This window comes from Macrotis lagotis, chromosome 3 (genome assembly GCF_037893015.1).
Source record: "Macrotis lagotis isolate mMagLag1 chromosome 3, bilby.v1.9.chrom.fasta, whole genome shotgun sequence".
Taxonomy (NCBI): domain Eukaryota; kingdom Metazoa; phylum Chordata; class Mammalia; order Peramelemorphia; family Peramelidae; genus Macrotis; species Macrotis lagotis.
This window is the reverse complement of record NC_133660.1, coordinates 55357413-55379359: the sequence shown is the minus strand read 5'-3', so window position 1 is coordinate 55379359 and position 21947 is coordinate 55357413. Positions and strand designations below refer to the sequence as shown.

General features: G+C 35.6%; 1 protein-coding gene across 3 annotated transcripts in view; it reads left to right on the top strand.

Annotated features, from left to right (window-relative positions):
- EGF (epidermal growth factor) overlaps nucleotides 1–21947 on the top strand; it is a 139743-nt gene that overhangs the window by 35180 nt on the left and 82616 nt on the right. For all 3 annotated transcript variants that reach the window (XM_074228712.1, XM_074228711.1, XM_074228710.1), the window contains exons 4-7: nucleotides 651–881; nucleotides 3638–3840; nucleotides 15463–15588; nucleotides 17112–17234. In XM_074228712.1, coding sequence (XP_074084813.1) covers nucleotides 651–881; nucleotides 3638–3840; nucleotides 15463–15588; nucleotides 17112–17234 — 683 coding nt within the window. The remainder of the gene's footprint in view (nucleotides 1–650; nucleotides 882–3637; nucleotides 3841–15462; nucleotides 15589–17111; nucleotides 17235–21947) is intronic.

Here is a 21947-nt window from a genome sequence, read left to right as displayed (position 1 = left end):
CCTAGCTGCCCCAAAGAAATTCATTTTGCATGGTTAATCTCTCTGCTGTAGGAGCAAAGTAGAATTATGGTGGCTCAAAAGAAATGTGAGATAAACAAATTTAGAGATATCTCCCTTCCAAATGTTTGTAAGGACTATTTGTGCCTGATTTGTGTTAGAGCTTTCTGAGTTCACATTGGTAGGATCAATCAGTCAGATAAACTAAACCTTGATCTTGACATAGAGATGTCATTTTGATCTTCTTTGAGAACAAAGAACAACTAAGCCACCTGATCTATAAGATAGGGGGCTTGGATGGATCAAGGGACCCTAAAGTCACTTTAAGCTCTAACATTATATGCTATTCTATTTTCAGAAAAGTTAGGAAAAAAAAGAATTTATTGTAAGGAGTTTAAGGAGCAACTGTTAGACTTCAAGAGTTAGACTTCAATTCCTTTAGAGGGTAGAAATTGCACATATAGAAGCTTTGTGAGGAAAAGACTGGTTTGACCATTTTAGCTGAAATGACATCTTCTTAACTGAATTTTTGCTAAAAGTGGTTACACTTTTTTGTGTATAGTCATGGACTAATAGTTGATGATCTCTGAAGTTGGTCATGATAACTCTACAAATTGTTATTCCTTTATTTCTTTTGTTTCTTACTCAAATAGATTTATGTTTTGGGTGGCAGAGGATACTACTGGCACTATAAACAGAGCAAATCTTAATGGGACAGATGTGAAGATTCTAATGCAGAGATCACAAACAATTAAAATGATTTCCCTGGACATCATTGACCAGAGACTCTTCTGGATTCAGTATAGCAATGAAGAGAGTGAGTTTCAAATTGGCTCATGTAATTATGATGGTGGCTCTGTTCATCTGTTGAGCCATTTTATACGGTAAGTTTTGCATTTGATTTAAAGGAAATAGAATATTACTTAAGTCTTATTAAAAAGATGAGTTGCTTCTGCATTTGCCACTATGCCTTTATCTGCTTGATGCACAAAAAAGTAATTTTATTGACATCCTTTGTTTTTAATCTTACCTTCGTTTCTCAATATATCCTTCTGACCTTTGATCTAGAGAACCATTCTATATAAGAAAGAATAAAAGAAGAGGAAAAAATAGCTCACCAAAACTAATCAACACAGCACTTGTCAGTCACAGAAGGGAGGGGGAGATACACTCTCAAATCTCTTTTTCAGGACCAAATTTCAAGACAAAATTATAATTACATAGAATTTAGTTCTGATTTTTAAAATTGTTTCCATTTATTTATTGCATATGATTGTTTTCCTGGTTTTGTTTATTCCACTATGTATTAATTCATATTTTTTCATCATCTGTGGTCTTCAAATTCATCTTCATCTTTTCTTAATCACACAGTTATATTCATTATATTTGTGGACTCCAGCTTGCTTAGTTATTTCCCAAATGATGGGCAATTTGATTTAGCAAAATATCTTTGATATTTTATATTATGCAAGCAAATGATAATAGTGACTAAAATTTACATAATGCTTTACAAATATTAAGTCTAATTTTCCCAACGATCCTATGAAGTAGGAGCAATTGTTGTCTCCATTTTATAGAGAGGAAACCAAGACTAAAGGACTTTACTAGATTTATACAACTAGTCAGTAACTAAGGCAGGATTTGAACTCATGCCTTCCTGTCTACCAAGTACTGTACACTATCCACTGTCTTACCTGATTGTCTTCAAATACTATGGTAGGAGGCAAGAGATTATTAAAGTGAATAACTATCAAACCTGGGAATTCACCTTTTCTCTGACTCTTCCATTCCTCTCCATTCAAATAGCTTTTTTGGTGAGTGGCAAGTAATTAGGAATCATTGAGCATTGGACAGGGTCAGACTCTGAGTACTGAATGAAACAAGATATTGCAATTAGAGGACTTGAATTCCAGCCACATCTCTAGCATGTTCTATTTCCTTTGGGCAGCCTCTCTTGTTGTATCTGAGTGCAACAGAGGTAGGAAAATTGCCTGGCATTCTGGGATTTTTTTGGTCAGAGGAACAAATGCTCTGTTTCATCCTTGAGAGCATTCTGGACTAGAATAAACTTTGTGCCAGAAGGAGATAGAATATAATCTGTAACAGAACAACCTGAAAGGAAAGAATGGGGAACAAGATGAGCAATGGTAGAGGAGGACACTACCTCCTGTGGCTTATTCAGCCCTCAATGGGCTGCAGAGGAGCAGTGGTCTGGGGGTTATAGTCAAAGAGAGAAGAAAGACTAAGCTGCTGCAGAGAAGTTAGAGACTGAAGTGGACCCTTGGGTCTCTGCGGCAATTTGGAACTAAGAATTTAATCAGGAACTGGAGATTGTAATCACTTGGTAAGTACTGAGTAAAGTTCTAAATGGTCTTCTCTTTCTTCCACCTCTTCTCCCCATACCTCTTATGTAACTAGGACTCTTCTCCCTTCCTTTAACTATTTCCTTTATACTCATTTTGCTTCCTATATAATGAAATTTGGTTTTGTGTTATTGTGTTGTATTGTGCAATTAGTCTTTTATACAAAAAGTATTGCATAAGTGGTCTGTCCTGAGAAGAAGGTAATGGAGGAAACCAAAGTTTCTTGGAAAATATACAAAATTTAAATGAGGATAGAAAGCCAAAACTCTGAATGTTGAAATTTTCCTGGGGGCTTTGAACAATTGTCACCTGATATAAACTCATAAAATATCAGAGAAAGGGACAGTGGGTGCCTGAGGGATATTATCTTATTGTTCATGTATTTTAGTCATATCTACTTTTTCCATGACCTCATCAGTGGTTTTCTTGGCAAAGACACTGGAGTGGTTTGTCATTTGCTTCTCTAGCTCATTTTAAATTTGAAGAAACTGAGGCAAATGGAGTTAAGAGACTTATCCAGGGTGTCTGAGGCCAGCTTTGGGTTCAGCCTTTCTGACAAACCAAGTGGCCTCCACTGCCTCATCTGAGTTAATTGTCCTTAAATTAAATCTTCAGAGAGGAGAAAGGTAGAGAGGAAAGAAAAGCTCATATTCTAAACCATTCTCCTCAGGGAGGAGGCAGGCAAAAAAAAAAAATAAAGAACCTAGAAAAGATTCAAGTTCACTTCCTTCCAGAAGAGAGAAGGGACCAGAAATGATCCAGTAGCATTTGACCTACCCTATCCACTGCAACTTTATACATCAGTGTAACACATGCCCTAGGGCCAGCCAGGTGGCACAGGTTTAGGGCCTGGAGTTAGGAAAATTCAAGCATTTCCTCAGTTCAAATCTGGCCTCAGATACTTCCTAGCTGGGCAAGTCACTTAATTCTAATTAGCTAAGTTTACTCATTTGTAAGATGAGCTGAAGAAGGAAATGGTAAACCACACTAGTATCTTTGCCAAGAAAAACCAAATGAGGTCTCAAAGGATTAGATATGAATGAGCAACAACATCAAATACATATATCGCCTACTTAACAAAGTTGTTGTTAGGAAAGTACTTTTAAAATCTTAATATATTTTATAAGTGTGACTATAAATGTTCTTCCACAGAGAAAATTCAAAATAATAAATATGAATATTAGTAATTAAAATTTAATCTATTTGTTGATATTTGTTAATAATCTATTTAATCTATCTTTTCCTCTTTTACCTTTTTTTCTTCTGTTTTTCTGTAGGTACCATTATTTTGGAATGTCTCTCTTTCTTGAAGATATGTACTATTCAGAATGGAATACGAGTAGCATTTGGAGAGTCAACAAACACACAGGGGAGAAAATAGTTAAAATTAGCCTTAAGCCATCATTTTTACCACCAAATGAAATAAAAGTAGTCCATCAACTCCTACAGCCTACAGCAAGAAATGATATTCAAGATTCGGGTAAGTCACCTAGAACCAATTGCAAAATTTTGCTTCTCTTATATCTTTTTTTTTGGTAAGAAAAGTAGACTTCTGACATTGTTTCTAGTACAATTTAAAATGCTTAAAATAATGACCTACATTTATATTTCTTTCATAACCTTATGCACTAGTAAGTCACACAATCTCTATGAGCCTTATTTTTCTTATCTGAAAAACAAGTTAGACAAATCTCCACAGTACCTTCCAGATTGAGATCAATTAGTTAATTAATCATCCATTCAGCAGTCTTATATCAAGCACCTACAATGTGACAGGCGTTATGCTAGGCAAAAATACAAATACAAAATAGTCTCTGTTTTCCAAAAGCTTACATTCTTTAGATTTGTCTGCCAATTTTACCTTAACAATAACCCTATGTGGAGCTGGGTCAGGGGGAACAAAAATTAGAAGAGGGAGGGGGAAAAATATGGGTAAGAGTTAGGATAGGCAGGTGATAATGCCCCCCCCCACAAGCTGTGGGTTATTGTTAATCCGATTTCACTGAAGGAAATGCATTTTCAAATAATCAACAAACAATTATTTCAGTCCTTATTATATGTCAGATACTGTGCTGGGTATATAAACATAAAATAGAAATACTAATACAAGATTTATGTTGTGCTCATACTTACTGGAAATATTAGAAATATGGTGATCACTGTAACTATCTCACCTCTGTTATGTGACTTAACCAGAGTGTAACAGCAAATAAGGCTGGATTGGAACTCAGGTCTTTTTTGTAAAAATGATTTTTTTAATTAAGATATCTTAACAAAATGGCACACCTCTCTCATGGTAGAAGAGAGGGACCAAACTCAGGTCTTCTTGACTCCAGGTTCAGTACTCTCTTCACTGAGTTAACTATAGTTGAGTCATTTCTACAGGGCATATAGAGATCCCTTTTACTTTGAAAATCATTTTACTATCAAGGAAGAAAAATAGGATTCTAGATTTTGGAAAGTGGAGAAAACAGCCCATAATATAATGAGAAGAGCATTGACTTTGGAGTCAGGGGAGGGAGGTTCGAATCTTTTGGGCAAGGCAACCCAATTTTCCTTTAGTCTGAATTTCCTCTTCTGTAAAAAGGGCTTACACTTGACCTTTGAAGCTCCTTACCACTCAAGACCTATGATTTTTGAAGTCACAATAAGAATGACAGATCCACAGACACATATTTTCATAGTCAACTATAGGACACTGCCAATGCAAAAGGATTGGGTAATAACCAATTTGAATGATTTCAAAGTTATTGACTTATTATATTCAAGTTGCTGTCATGATAAACCTGCTTGAATTTTCTTGGGAAGAGTCTGGAAAACTTTGTTAGGGGTTGAGTTTTGCGCAGACCAATCTGGACCAGGGATGATTTGGTGGAGGAGAGTAGGAAGTTGTCTTAGTGGAAAGAATAGCATGTATAATGATTTGAAAGTGGACCAGAATGAAATCTTTATGGTTGCTTAGTGGGTAATGAGTTGAGAAGAGGCCAAACAGAGGAAAACAAATATTGTGGATGAGCTGATGAGTTCTCAGGAGGAGGGGAATCACAAGAGATCTGTCCATGTCTATTCTAATCTAACTGATAATTGTCCCCTGCTCTGAGACCAGAGAAAGAGCAAAGGAAAAGAAAGATTTAAAAAAAATCAACAATGAACAAAGCCATAGCAAAGAAGCAATGACTAATTATCAGAGGTCTGGACTGGAAATCAGGAAGATCTGGGTTTGAATCCTCCCCAGAAACTTACTGGCCTGGGTTTATAACTTAATTTCTCTGAACCTCAATTTCTTCATTTATACAATGAGTGGGTAGGATTCAATGGCCTACAAAGTCCCTTCCATCTAAATCTGTGATCTAATGGTCTTCACAGGAGGAAACTGGTCTTCACAGCATTAGCACATGCCATCAAAAGGAGAGCTAGTGATTACTTCCTGTCTAGCTTAGTACAGTAGGCACAAAACAATAATTAAAGAGTTGTTTGAAATAATTTATTAAAAGAATTGAATCCTTTGAGCAGTCCAATGACCTGGAAAGAGTACTGGATAACATGTCAGGATTCTTGGGTTTAGTCTCACTTCTGCTGCTGAGTAATTAGCTTTGTGACTTTTGGCAAATCACTTAAACTGTCTGGGTATCAGTTTCTTCATCTAAGAATTAAAGAGACTAGTCATTCCCCCCCTCGCTAAAAGTTTTGAGAATATAATAAAATTTGTTGAATCTCAAATTGTGGTAATAAATTAACAGATATAATCTGGATATCCAGTTAACAGACATGTCATTATGCAGATGAAGGAAATTTGTAAAAGAAACTACATATGAAGAGGCCACCCAGCAAGTCAGTAAATAAAAGCTTGGGTCTGAGGAACTTTGTAGGAATAGAGGAGCTTCTCTTTGCTATTTATGTGATCTTAGGATAATTGATTCTTTGCTCAGAGCTCAGTTTCCCTAGATGTAAGGTGAATAGACTACATGATCTCTAGGGAAATTTTTGGCTCTTAGTCTTAGGGTCCCAAGAGCCACTTTGTAGAACACGGTAAGTATTGAATTAGCATCCATAATTAATAGAGAACAAGATCTCTGTCCTCAAGTTGTATATGGCTTAGATGAAGATGTAGACCATAGTGAAAGAAAGTTTGAGAAACATTTAGATATCAGCATAAAATAAGTATTAATCATTTTCGTGTAATAGAGAACATAATGCAATTAAGCAAGTCTCTGTTTCTTCCATCTATCCTAAGTCCTGATGTGTTGCTTTGTACATGATTTAAGTAAAATTTTGATAAATTATATAAAACTAAAGTTAAATATTAACTAAAGTCTACCAAAGTCTTAGACTCATGCATCATAATGGTGTAAAGCAGAGGTGTCAAATTCAAAATGGGCAGGCGAACCAACTTAAAATATAATGGGGAAATGTTTAGCAATATAAATAAAAATACAATGTAACATTTGTTATGGTTTAGTCATTCAGGCATGTATGACTCTTTGTGACCCCATTGGGACTTTCTTGGCAAAGATACTAGAATGATTTGCCATTTCCTTCTCCAGCTCATTTTACAGAGGAGGAAACCAAGGCAAATATTGTTAAGTGACTTTCACAGGGTTACACTGTCATTGGTGTGTGTCCCCACATACAAACACAATAATACTTGAACATATACATGCTCATCCACCTCTACAATACACATACGTACTTACATACAGATATAAATGCTTATTATATATAATTTTCTTATCTGTTGCTATAGCTATAGAAATGAATGAATGAAAAAAAGTTTTATTAAGTATATCAAGCTCTAAGTTTTAAGGGCTAGGAATAAACATAGAAAACTGGAGCTCATATTCTAATCAGGAGAGACATCACACAGACACATGTAGAAGAGGTTAGCAAGGGAGATGGTAAAGTCTGGAAGACATTAGGGATGCAACTACAGAAGGGAGTGGACCTGAGGGTGTAATTGGAGTGAGGATTCTGGATTTCCTTCTGTAGGATGGGGATGAGATAAGCCAGTGTTTACCTAGAATGAAGGAAGAGGATGGGATCATTGGAAGAAGGTTGAGGAGAAGGGTCCCATTAAATACTTGATCCTCTAAGTCCTTTGGAATGTAGTTGGTATTTGAGTCATATATACACATTTTCTATGTGTGTGTGTGTGTATATATATCTATATATGTGAAAATATGGAATATATTATATAATTATATTTCTCTAATTTATAGATTTTATATAGAATAATTTATAATATATAACATTTAAATAGAATTTATATCTATATCTTTATATCTATATGTGTCTATGTGTTTGTATGTATGTATATGAGTCTGAGAATCACTTTAGGTTTAGGAGGGTGTCAATCACCGTCCTAAGGTTTTTGATCATAGTATCTCTCAAAGATAAATTATTAAGCTATAGTAGTATGATAATCTGTCAATGGGGAGAATAGTGACATCATTAAAATTAGGTATCCAAAATATATACACAAACAGATGAAGAGCAGTGCAATTGTGAACAGACTTCTTTTAGGTTTAAGAAAACTGTCAACAAAAAACTTACCTCAAACATTCCAGAATAAAGATCTTAAGAGAATCTATTCAATATAAATCCTAAAAGATGTCTTAGGTAACATTCTAAAGGCACTTAAGAAAGTTGGAGAGATTGATTTAGCTTTCTTCACTTGGGTTGAAAGATTATATCAAGAGACCAAAAAGCATTAAGAATTCAAAGAAACAACAGAGAAAGACTATAGAAATCAAATGAAGAAGGATAAGAATGTGTTGGGTCATTTTCAAGACAAAAGAATTCTTTTCACCTTTCTTTGCAAATAAGGAATCAAACAAAGTATTTGGTGGTTTAAGAAACTTGATTAAAAGTGAAGAGTATAATCAATGTGAGAAAAGACAATTATGGGTATAAAAAAGATAAGAAAAAAATTTGGTTGATAGTTGCTATGCCCTTCAATAACTTTAATAAATTAATTGGACCAAATAAAGGATTCCATATCTGCCAAAGTGAAAGTGACATCTGTTTTTGCTTTTATGATATGCACCTATTCATTATAATCTAATCTATATTTATTAGTATTTGTAATAGATAAAAAGATGGTGAAAGTAGATAAAGCATCAGACCTGGAATCTGGAAGACCTGAGTACAAATTCAGTCTCAGACATTTATTAGCTTTGTGACCCTGGATAAGTCACTTAACTCTCATTTTCTTAATCTGTAAAATGATCTGGAGAAGGAAATGGCAAAATCACTCTAGTGTCTTTACCATGAATATCACAAATGGGGTCAGAAAGAGTCAAATATGCCTGAATAACTATTGGTCAAAAAACCAACAGCATTTCATCACCTTTATAGTTGTCAGCAGCAGAATCTCACAATGAAAGCAACAATTCAAAGTTAGAATTTATTGATGATTTGAAAACTGTGTGATTCTGAGTGCCTCAGTCCCCATTTCTGCTGTCCTGCCATGAAGAAAGAAAAAAAGAACATGGCATTGAAATGAAAGACTGGCTCACTGGTTTTCCTTGAAGTGACAGATTAAGGAGTTAGCAGAGTGGATTTATTTCAAACAGTAAGGCAGTAAGAAATTTTATTTCCTAGGACATTTGGCAATCTTGTCCTATGTTTCATCTCAAGATAAATGCAAAAATCCCACTATAAAAATAATTTTGCTTGTTTACGAATATCTATTATTGAAGAGGAAGAGGTAAAGGAGAAAGAGGCAGGAAAACTTTATGTTAACTTTATAAGACTTCGCAAAGAAGTCAATGTAAACCCTGATATCTGGTGGCAAAACTGGGTATTCTTACTTATTAGTAAGAATAAAAAGAAATGAATTGAAAAATATGGATAAGGAATAAAGAATATGAGGTCAAAGGTTTGTAGACTCCACAAAAATCTCATGTCTATATAACTTGAAAAGATTCTTCAAGAAAAGAACAAGAAGTTTGATGTGATCATAGAATAATATTTAAATGAGTAATTAGTGATATTTTAAGAGCATTAAATGATTTGTTAGTGATATGTAAGTCACCCTTGAAGCAATTGAGGTGAGAGGACCAATTTATTCAAGTACAGGTTAGTACAAGACTAGAAGAAACAATAAAAATGATAAAAACATATAGTATACAATTAGAATAATTCTATCTTTAAAGCTAGATATTGATGGCAAGAATGGGATATAGATAGAAGAAATAACATATATACACACTGTAAAAATTTCATTTAGAAGTTTTATCGATATAAATCAAATGCCAAAACAAGGAGACCAAAAAATCCTTATAAGTCCTTTGGTTAGCAAACATTTGACTTGTCTGCCAAACAGGGAAATATGGGCAACCAAGGGCACCCTGGTTTTGATTATAAATTAATTTGTAACATATTCTAAAGGGATTGATAGATGAATATAAGTAAAGTCACCTTATAAAACAGAGTGAAGCAGAAAAATCAACAAAGCCATCTCAAGGGTTTCAAAGAATGAAAATGCAAGGAAGACAACATACAAGGAGAAAAATGGAGAAACTCTGAAAAAAAATTTTCACTCTTTTTTTTATTAAAGATTTTATTTGTTTTGCAATTTTCTCCCCAATCTTACTTCCCTCCCCACCCCCCCCAGAAAGCAATCTGTCAGTCTTTATTTTGTTTCCAAGTTGTACATTGATCCAAATTTAGTATGATGAGAGAGAAATCACATCCTTAAGGAAGAAACAAAAAGTATAAGAGATAACAAGATCAGACAATAAGATATCTGTTTTTTTCCCCTAAATTAAAGGAATAGTCCTTGAACTTTTTTCAAACTCCACAGCTCTTTATCTGGATACAGATGGTATTCTCCATTGCAGTCAGCCCAAAATTGTCCCTAGTTGTTGCACTGATGGAATGAGCAAGTCCATCAAGGTTGAACATCACCCCCATGTTGCTGTTAGGGTGTACAGTGTAAAAATTTTCACTCTTAAAAGATAATAAAGATACTTCATTTAAACTTATATTGTAGCCTAGCCCCCTTATAGGGGAGGTTGTTTTTTGCTGTTGGCATCTTTCATTCTTGTAGAAACCCAATGACATCATGAGGAATTACTCCACTTGCCCATGAATTAGATTTCAGTGAGGCAGAACTGCACAATGTCCTCAACCTCACTCTCTCCTCCAGAGTCATTGAAGACTTAGTCATTGAATGGGTATTGCTTAAGACAAACTGAGACCTCAGAGGTCTGAATGAAGCAAAAGAGAGCAAAAAATGGAGAAAATGGCATTACTAATACAAAGGCTTAAAAGAGGAGGATTGTGCTGGATGTCATAATTGTGAGAAATTTGAGGAATTAGTTTACCAGAAACTTGATGGAAGGGAGGATATTAAAGGCACAATAATACTGTCAACATTAAAATTGAGGGAAAATAAAAGAATATGGAAAACACATAAAATACCACCCCAAATAACAACATCAATGACAACACTGACAATGACAACAGGAAATAGATATGGTTCTTGGCATTTTACTCTATGACCAGGTTCGTGACACGAAAGAAAATTAGACTGTTTTGGTGCCATAAATTTGGTTAACTCAGAGAACCCAATCCTGCATTTGTTTAATTGAAAAGCCATCTCTGTGAATTGATTTTACTTCTTTATCTGTATTACAACCCTAACACAGGGAGATCCTGTAGCAAGAAACTCTTAGGAATTAAGGGATAAGACATATGGCTACTAAATCTTAACAATGAAGTCTTTAAAGTAGTGGGCCTAACAAAGTTAAATATAGCATAATTCCTGACACTTACATAATACCTAAAAATGTTTTTTGGTGGACTATTGACTATTTCTTGATCTGTAAAGTGATAGCTCCTGCTATCCCTGCCCTGCCTGTCCCTTTACAGTCAGATGACTTAGGTTTCAATCCTGTTTCTATAACATATGACATGTAACTTGACCAAGTCATAATTTGGTTAAGTTATTTAAATTCCTTGGGCTTCAATTTCCTCACTTCACAGTCTTGACCTTAAGGTTGACTACTACAATAAAATCTTCTACCCTTGAATACCTTATGATTTTGTTCTATTGCTGCTTCTGCCTTGCGAAACTTGCCTAGTTACCCCTACTAAGTTTTCCCACTCCTTCTGCATGCTTTTAAATGTTGTTAGAGAAAATCATAAATTCTAGGTCCACTACAAATTTGTTATTTAATTTCAACTAAGACTTTACCTTGCTGCTGCATAGCAATTCTTTTATCCTTCCCTAATTGATCAACTATACTATTTATGCTATACTTCATGTTAATTATTCTTGTCTTCTGTTTTTTTCCCTGCATTCTTCCTATACTATTACTTTCTTCCTCTCTCTTGCAAAAGATGTGCCCTTCCATCTTACTTGAGAAAATTGAGTCTGTCCATTCATTGTGAACTCCTTTTTCTTTCTGATTCTTCACCTTAATCACCTCAGAATCATTCTCCATTCTCCTCTCTACTACTCTCATCTCTGAAGGCTGGTCATGGTCAACCTCTCCTTTTATGCTCAGATCCCATTTTTTCCCATCTTGTCAGAAAGTTAGCCCTTTTGATCATTTACTCTATCTTATCCTCAGTATCTCATCTTCACAGCAAATTCAGAAAATGTCACCTATGCTCATTGCTTCAATTTCTTCACCTCACAGTCAAATTTGGTTTCCATCAAACTGTTCTCCAGCAGTTACCAACAATCTCTTAAACTCTAAATTTAATACTTTTTTCTTGTCTTTCTTATGATCTTTCTGCAGTATTAAATATTGCATACTACTCTACCCTATTGAATATGCTCAACCTTATTAACAGATCATCTATCTCCCATTCACTGCAGACAGAGACATCTCATCTGTCTCTTTAGGATCTCAATTCCTATGGTTTCAATGATCATCTCAGAATAGATGACTTAAAGAAAATTTGAATATCTAGTCCTAATCTCTCCCTTGAACCCCACCCTGCACTGCCAACTTTGTAATGAACATCCCTGTCTTCTTATCTCTTTGACATTTTGAATTCCACGTGTTTAAAATAGAACTAATTACCTTGCTCCCTAAGTGTCTCCCTCATCCAAGTTTCTTTATTTTTTCTTGTGGGTGCTACTATTTTTCTAGCCAAAATAAGTTAGCAACCAAGGGTTAATCTTGATTTTTTTTCTCCTTATCTCTGCCATCCAGTCAGTTTTTAAATAGATGAATATTTCTCCTCAATATCTCTTGCATCAGTTCCCTTCTCTTTACTCACTATCTTGGTTTAGGTCCTATCACCTCTTGTCTGTGCTTCTGCCATAGTATTCTAATTGGTATCCACATTGGAATCCAGGTTTTCCTCTCTCAAGTCCTTCTTCTACACAGCTGCTATATCATTGTTCACTAGCCACAGATTTGACCATATTTACTCTCTTAATCAAAAATCTTCAATGTCTTCATATTGCCTTGTCATAAACTTTAAAGAGACTGAAATCTGACTCCCACATAACTTTCCTTTATTAGTTCCTATTATTCTCCTCACAATTTAGTTTCTGATTTTTCATTCTGAAATGATCACATGTGAAGTTATGAAATTACCATATTACTTACCTGTGTGCATACTGTATCCTTCTAAGAGAAAATAAATTACTGAAGGAGGAACTTTTATTTTTTTTCTTTTTAAAGTGACTTGCAGGGCGGCTAGGTGGCATAGCGGATAAAGCACCGGCCTTGGAGTCAGGAGTGCCTGGGTTCAAATCCGGTCTCAGACACTTAATAATTACCTAGCTGTGTGGCCTTGGGCAAACCACTTAACCCCATTTGCCTTGCAAAAACCTAAAAAAAAATAAAGTGACTTGCATATAGCAAGGTTTGTGGAATGAATTGCATTTTCTCATTTATAAAATCAGAGGTTGATAAGATGAACCAATGAGTTCCTTTCTGACTCTAGATTCCACTATCCTAAAGGATACTGAAGCTGTTCACGCCTGTTTCTTTCTGATCCCCATCTCCATTATCTCCCCAGATGTTTTCTCTTCCCCTTCATAAGTGCTTCATTTAAAAAAATCGTTGTTGTTGTTGTTGTTGTTGTTGTTGACTCATGTCTGGCTCTTTGTGTCCCCCTTTGGGATTTTCTTGGTGAAGATGCTGGAGTGGTTTGCCATTTTCTTCTCCAGCTGATTTTACAGATGAAGAGAATGAGGCAAACAGGATTAAATGATTTGTTCAGGCTCCTACAGTTGGTACATGTCTGAGGCTAGATTTGAACCCATAAAAATGAGTCTTCCTGATTCCAAAGCAGTGCTCTATTCATGGTGTCACATGTTCGTTCATTTTCTTAAATTAACAAGAAATTTATTTCCTCTCCCTCCCAGCTTTCCTATGCTAATAAAAAAAAACAAACCAGGGGTAGTTAGGTAGCACAGTAAACAGAGCACAGGGCCTGGAATCAGGAGGACCTGAGTTCAAATTCGGCCTCAGACACTTAATAATTACTTAGCTGTGGGACCCTGGGCAAGTCACTTAACCCCATTGCCTTGTAAAAACAAAACAAAAAAAAACCACAAATAACCCAGAAAAACCAAACCAAATCTCATGAAACAATTAGTCAAGCAAAACAAAATCCCAGTTTTTTTTGTGTTAAAAAACATATCTCATTCCATATCTTGAGTCCATTTTCTCTATCAGGAGGTGGGTAGGAGACTTCATCATTGGTCTTCTGGAGATGTGATTGCCTCTGTGTTGATCAGAGTTCTTAAGTATTTCAAAGCTGTTTGTTTGTTATTGTATAAATTAATCTTCTGATTTTGTTCACTTCACTCTGCATCAGCTCATACAAGTCTTCCCAGGTTTGTTATTGCATTTGCCTCTATCAGATTTATTCTATATTAAAAGTATTTTGTGCATATTATTTCATTAGATTTTGTAGTTTTAGATTGGAGAGAAGGTAGGGACCCTCATTTTTCAGTTTTATAATCTCCAAGAACTGGAACTTTGTTAAATCTGTGTTAAATTGAACACAGAATTAAGTATTAGTGATATAATGAGAATGCTCAGATTTGTGTCTGTCACTGTTTGAATAAAAACAGATGAGGAGGAGGGAAAATTGGCTTTGTATCTCTGGTAGGGCGATGTGGTGGAAAGATTACTGGACTAGGGGTCAGAAGACAGACCTTTGCTAATCTTCCTTTTTTTTTTTATTAAAGATTTTATTTATTTTGAGTTTTACAATTTCCCCCATCTTACTTCCCTCCCCCCCACCCCACCCCCCACAGAAAGCAATTTGTCAGTCTTTACTTTGTTTCCATGTTGTACATTGATCCATACTGAGTGTGATGAGAGAGAAATCATATCCTTAGGGAAGAAACAAAAAGTATATGAGATAACAAGATCAGACAATAAGATATCTGTTTTTTTTCCCCCTAAATTAAAGGGAATAGTCCTTGAACTCTGTTCAAACTCCACAGTTCTTTATCTGGATACAGATGGTATTCTCCATTGCAGACAGCCCAAAATTGTCCCTGATTGTTGCACTGATGGAATGAGCAAGTCCATCAAGGTTGATCATCACCCCCATGTTATGGTGTACAGTGTTTTTCTGGTTCTGCTCATCTTGCTCAGCATCAGTTCCTGAAAATCCTTCCAGGCTTCCCTGAATTCCCATCCCTCCTGGTTTCTAATAGAACAATAGTGTTCCATGACATACATATACCACAGTTTGTTAAGCCATTCCCCAATTGAAGGACATTTACTTGTCTAATCTTCCTTTTGTTACTAATTATGTGATGATGAACTCCCTAAGCCTCAGTTTTTTTAATCTGTAAAATGGGGGGTGATTATAATTGCACCTATATTATGAGGATATTGGGAGTTTTAAATGAGATAATGTAAGTAAAAAGTACTTTGGAAATCCAAGATATATAAGGGCTCCTTATCCTTCCAAACACTGTACTATTTAGAGATGCAAATGGACTTTAGAACTCAGAGGAATCCAGGATATTGCAAAGGTGTGCCAATGTTTGCAAAGGCAGTGCTGTTGACGTCAGTGGAAGAATAACCTCCTTAAGGACTATGAGGGAATAAAGCACGAAATATGTCAGAACTCATCTCCATCCTAAATAAACTATGCTTCTCTTTTATAGAGCAGGAATCTTGCAATTCAAAGAAAAGTGACTGCAGGAGCAGTGTGTGTGGACAGGACCCCAAGTCCCATCGATGCAAATGTGCTGAAGGTTACACATTAAGCCAAGATGGAAGTTATTGTGAAGGTAATGCATTAAACCTTTATCTGAAACAGGGCAAACCAGTCTGGTTGGATGGGGTTTTTTCCTTATTCAGAGATCATTAAAGAGTCTCTAACCTGAGACCAATCTAAATCTAATTTAAATTTGAAAGTTTAAAAGTAATTACATATTGTTTCTTCTATTTCCATAGATAAAGCTTAGTGGTGTTGTGTATAGAGATTTGGAATCAAGGAGACCTGAATTCATATCCTGTTTCAGATACTTACTAGTTGTATGATGCTAGGCAAGCCTCCTTATCTCTCTCAGCCTCAGTTTCATCATCTGAAAAATGAGAATAAGAATAGCACCTACTTCAGGGGATGTCATGAGGATAAAAATCAAATGAGATATTTCTAAATCATTTTGCAAACCTTAAAGCACCCTATAAATGTTAGTTAATATAACTTGAAACTTGGATGGTTTGTTTTCAAAGTCTAAAAATGAAGAAAGACCCAAGGTCTTGTCAGCATTCCTATGTTCCACCATGGACTTTCTAGAGCCCACTCCAGGCTTGAGCTTCCAGGTTCAAGTTAATAGCAGAGATGTTATTTTGGATTTTGTAGGTGACTTAGAAAGGAAGAGAGACAGATTAGTGATTGTGTACTCTCACAAGGGTGCCTTAGAACTAAGTTGGGGAGGGGCTTCCAAGACAATCCTAGATTAGAACTCTTAATTCTTTACGTGGGATAGGCTGAGATGGGAGAATAATTTGAAATACAGGAGATTTGGGGAATCAGATCAAGCCACAGTAAGGTGATAGGTGATAGTGGCTTAGTTATAGGAGAAAACTCCTAATCTGTACAAGTAGGTAGGATAGGTGATTGAAACGGCTGGGTTGGAGACATTGTATTACCTTATGGCAGAGATTCCCAACTTCTCAATTATGGAGATTTTTGTGTCTTAGTGATTTTTTTCCTGGAACCCCTAGTTCAAAATAAATTACTAACAGTTCCATTTATTAAATAAGCTGGATCCAAATAACTTGATAAGTATTTGTATCTTAACAATTTATTAGTTATTTGAAAAATAATCTGCATAAATTGAAAGAGAAAATAACATTTTAATTTCCTTCTTAAGTAATCACAGTTACAGACTAACATGATGTATATATTTGTCAGACACTGCACAGCTTCTTAGATGGGACACGGCTAACCTCCAGGAACCACTGAAAATCCAACTTCACCAAGGAATCATTTCTAGATTTACATTAAACAGTATGCTGTTTTTAGCTTGGTGAAATTTGTCACTTTTTCCAAGAGGGATTCTGAGAACTAACAACAGTTGAAAAGAGAGAATATGAGCTCATATGTAATATTTCTATGTTTTTTGGATTATTTCATTTATTTCATACAGCAGAATCTCTATTTTTCCCAAGAAAGGTTACCATATCTAAATGCAAATTACCAAATTAATTTCATGCTAGTCATTTATTAATAGTTACAAAAATTATATCTTGATTGTAAAGTATGAAATGTGATGTTGATTTAATTAATTTTTTTTCTGATCAGATGTCAATGAATGTGCATTTTGGAACCATGGGTGTACTCTTGGGTGTGAAAATATTCCTGGCTCCTATTACTGCACATGTCCCAAAGGATTCATCCTGCTTTCTGATGGAAAAACGTGTCATGGTAAGCTAAAGCACTAACCATTAGTTTTATCATCCTATGGTTGTTTCTGAAGACAACTGTGGCATCCATGTACAGGTGTGACTGAAATGACTGAAGTGAGTGAGACTGTCAGCCCTCTTCATATTAGTTACTATTGAGGACAATTGTTTTTTGTTTCTTTCTAGAAACTTACAGGAGTTTACTTTTTCTCTTTTATTTATTTAAAATTGCTTATGCACATCTCTTACCTTTTGTTTTAAACTATAAGTTCCAAAAGTTTAGGACCTGTGATTTATTTATTTAGTGTTTCCCTGAAGGCCTGCCCTGGGACATTGCACATAGTTATGTGCTTAATAAATATTTATTAAATGAATATGACCATCATCCAAAGAGTTAGTGTTACTTGCAGTTCTCATTTATTCCAAAGTTGTTTTCTTTTTTTCCCCTCTCATAATTGATTTCCCAACCAAAATTGAGAGTGAAGAGCCTGGACTATATATAGCTGCAAACCACCCTTAAATGTACTCTGACATATTATAGATCCCTGACCATTATAATGGTTGTATTAAAAATGATTCCATAGAAGTGGACAAGCACTGAACTTGCCAAGCACTGAACTTGCCAATACTGGTCACTGTGTCATTTTGGGGTAGAGAAAGGATTAGGCCCATGATTTCATTAGTATAATAAACTCTTGGATGAGGAAACTTCTTTTTGTAGGTAAATAGATACTCTGTAAGTTTTTTAGGTCATAGACTACATAGAGCTGTCAAGGTTTAGTCATATATAGAACCTGAACCCATGACTTCCTGACTTGGAGGTCAGTTCTCCCTCCCCTTGACTCTTTGTCACATTGTGAATGGATGATAATTCCTTTTCAGTGTAAGGAAACCTGATGTTTCCAATGGTCAGTTTAGTTTTAATAATGGTGTTAGATACTAGGGATGGCTAGGTGGTCCAGTGGATAGAGCATGGGACCTGGAGTTCAAATCAGACACTTAATAATTGCCTAGCTGTATGACCTTGGGCAAGTCACTTAATCCCATTGCCTTGCAAAAAAACAAACTAAAAAAAATAGTGTTAGATACTTTGGTAGGCCTATGGGCTTGGATATGCTGCTAAATGTTCAATAACCAGCCAAAAATGTTTGCACAACACACTTTGAAGTTAAATCTGTATTATTAATATGTTCTCTATCACCTTAAGTCTAGAAAAATCAACAAAACGATAAATCCAGCCCTGATTTGTCACATTTGCCAACTTCTGTTGTGTAAATACTCATACTTTTAACAATTATCTCTCATGAGCTGGTTTGGGCTGACTCCAACTCTCTTACCTTTGTAAAAAAAAAAAGTGCATTAAAAAGGACCTGATCTAATCCTAGATCCTAGGGAAATCTCCCCTATAATAAACCTGTCAAATCTTCATTCTTGGCTTGATGACCTATAGGAGGGGAACTCTATTGCCTTTCAGTGTTGTCCATCCACTTTTGGACACCCCAATGTTAAGTTTTTTCCCATCATCAAACCTTGATTAATCTTTTTTGCAGCTTCTACATGTTTCTCCAAGTTCTGCCTTTTGGTGTCAAACAGAACAAGTTGAACCCTTCTTATATTTGATAACTCTTCAAATTCTTGATCAAAATTTTCATGCCCCCTTGAATCTTCTCTTCTCTCCACAAAACTTCCTTAGTTCTTTTCACTGATCCTCATGAGCTTGGACTTGAGTGCCTTCACCATGTTGCTGGCCTCCTCTAGACACTCCCCAACTTAACATCTTTCTTTTCTTTAATTTTTTTTTTAAAGATTTTACTTTGAGTTTTACAATTTTTCCCCTAATCTTACTTCCTTCCCTCACACCCCATAGAAGGCAATTTGCCAGTCTTTACATCGTTTCCATGGTATAAATTGATCCAAATTGAACGTTAACAACATCTTTCAACCATGGCCACAGAACTACATACAATACTCCTTTAAGGTAGACCTTTTGGGTAGCTAAGACAGAACAGTGAATAGAGTGCTGGGACTGAAGTCAGAAAGACTTCTCTTCCTGGGTTCAAATCCAGCCTCAGACTCTCATTAGCTGCATGACCTTGGGCAAGTCACTTAATCCTGTTAATCCAGTTTCCTCATCTGTAAAATGATCTGGAAAAGGAAATATGGCAAACCATTCCAGCATCATTGCTAAGAAAACTCTAAATGGGGTCACCAAGAGTTGGGCATGACTGAAAAAGAACAACATGACCTTTCTTACTATAGCCCCAAAATCATATTTACTTTTTTTAGCCACTGCTGACGTTTTCAACTGCTGACTCATATTGAACTTGCATTCTCTAAACCACTGACATGTTTTTTTAGACAAACTGCTGTCTAATCATTGCCTCTACCATCTTATAAAGTTGATGTATTTGTGTACTAATGAAGCTGATGTTTTGAAATCAAGTTCAAGATTTTTCTATTCGTTCCTTTTGAATTTCATCTTATTAGATTTAGTCTACTCAAGATCTTTTTGGATCCTGACTCTGTATTCTAATGTGTTAGCTTTCCCTCCAATGCTGATATCATCTACAAAGTTGCTGAACATGTCATCTATCTATGTATCAATCTAAATCATTGCCATACTAATAAATGACATTGTGCCAATCAAATAGAGAACCATAGAGTTCTCCACTGGCAATGTCCTGCCACCAATGAATGATTCTTTTCTTTTTTGTTTTTGTTTTTGTTTTTAGTTTTTGCAAGGCAATGGGGTTAAGTGGCTTGCCCAAGGCCACACGGATAGGTGTGTCTGAGGCCAGATTTGAACTCAGGTACTCCTGACTCCAAGGCCAGTGCTCTATCTACTGTGCCACCTAGCCACCCCAAATTAATGATTCTTTGAATCCAATCATCCAACCTGTTCAGAATTCATCAACTTTTATTATAATCAATTCCACATCTCTCTGTCTTTTCCAAAAGATTAGTGTTGAGATGTTTTTCTTTACTTCTAGAATCTGGGAGAAATCTTGATACTACTTCTTGCACTTTTCTAGTGCTTATTATAGTGTCTAGCATGTAGTAAGTATTTAATAATGGTTGTTGACTGACTGACCTTTCCGATAATTTATGTTGCTCCAGCTATCATGTATACTATACTCTCTTCTGATGTAAAGTATTTAGTACTGCATTCTAGGAATGCCAGAATGACTGGGTTGTTTAGCTGCTGATACAGGGCAATTCTGATCAACATCTTCTCAGTGATGGAAAACAAAGCGATAATGTGATAGATTTATGCTACTTAATTGTGACCTTCAGGAAATAATTCAGGTAACTTCTTTGAATTTTTGTTTCCTCATCTGTAATTTAAATGAGTTGGATTTGGGCTCTCTAAAGTTTAACATCTTTGACTGTGTATTCTTAGTTATATCTCCTTCCCAAAGATGAAAATACTTGTCAAGAAGTAGTGAGTTTCTGCTTAAAGATCTAGGTAGGGATATCATCAGATCCTGGAGATTTATCAGAATACATAGTTAAGACTTTGATTTTAAGTTGTGACATCTTTAGAACTCTGGCTAAAGGACAAGTTTAGCATCTACCTGGTATCTGATGAATTCCAGGGTTTTATTTGTGATCACTGGCACTGTGCTAACAAAACAGTTGAAGTGTTATCAACTCTGAGTTATTCTCTGCCTGGCACCCATGAAGGAAAGTGAAAAACTTCAAATATTTTCTAAAGTTAAAAAAAGGGGAAAATATTAGCATCAGTGATGGTGTGATGAAAAACTGAAAATTCTTTAGAATATAAGAAAAAAAGTTTTCCTTGTGTTGTTTCCAAAGACATGGGGCTGCCAATCATGTAGGCAGAAGGTATTCCTCATCAGCAACTTCATGGGTAAAAGAGTATGTGTTTTTGAATTTTACTTGATGCAAAAATTATTCTCATTTTTATCTTTTCAAAAATTTTACATTTAATAGTCCATATATTTGTTCTGTTCTGCTTTATATAATATACACAATGGTAGATAGAGAAATGGACTTGAAATCAGGAAGACCTAAGTTCAAATGTGGATCAGACACTAGCTATTTGACCCTGGCAAGTCAGTTAACCTCTGCCTGATTCAGCTTCATCAACTATTTTATAGGATCATAATAACATGATCTTTTCAGGATTATTGTGAGAATTGGTACTTAATAATAGGTTCTTTCTCCCTTTCTGCCTCCCTTTCTTCCCTTCTTCCTTCCATCCTTCTTTCCTTCCCTTCCCTCCCTCCCCTCCCTCCCTCCCTCCCTTCCTCCCTTCCTCCCTCCCTTCTTCCTTCCTTCCTTCCTTCCTTCCTTCCTTCCTTCCTTCCTTCCTTCCTTCCTTCCTTCCTTCCTTCCTTCCTTCCTTCCTTCCTCCTGAGGGTGCCCTTTATTTGTATATAGATGTCTTCGCAAAGATTCTGTAGGGTTGGCACAAGTTACTTTTTTCTTGATCATCTGAGATTTTCCCCATGCCTTTGGATCTCCCACTCCTTTTTAGATACCTTGTATCCTTCAATTTCCTCACAGTCATATTGCTTCCAGCATTGCTCTTCTCTATATACACTTTAAATCCAATCTGTCTGTCTGTATTAAAGAATGAGATTGAACACAGGAATATCTCAGCCAAGAGTCATTAATTGGTTGGTGGGAAATGATCATTTGAAATGATAAGTGGTGCAGTGGATAATACTGGGCCTGGAGTCAGGAAGACATCTTCCTGAATCTAAATATA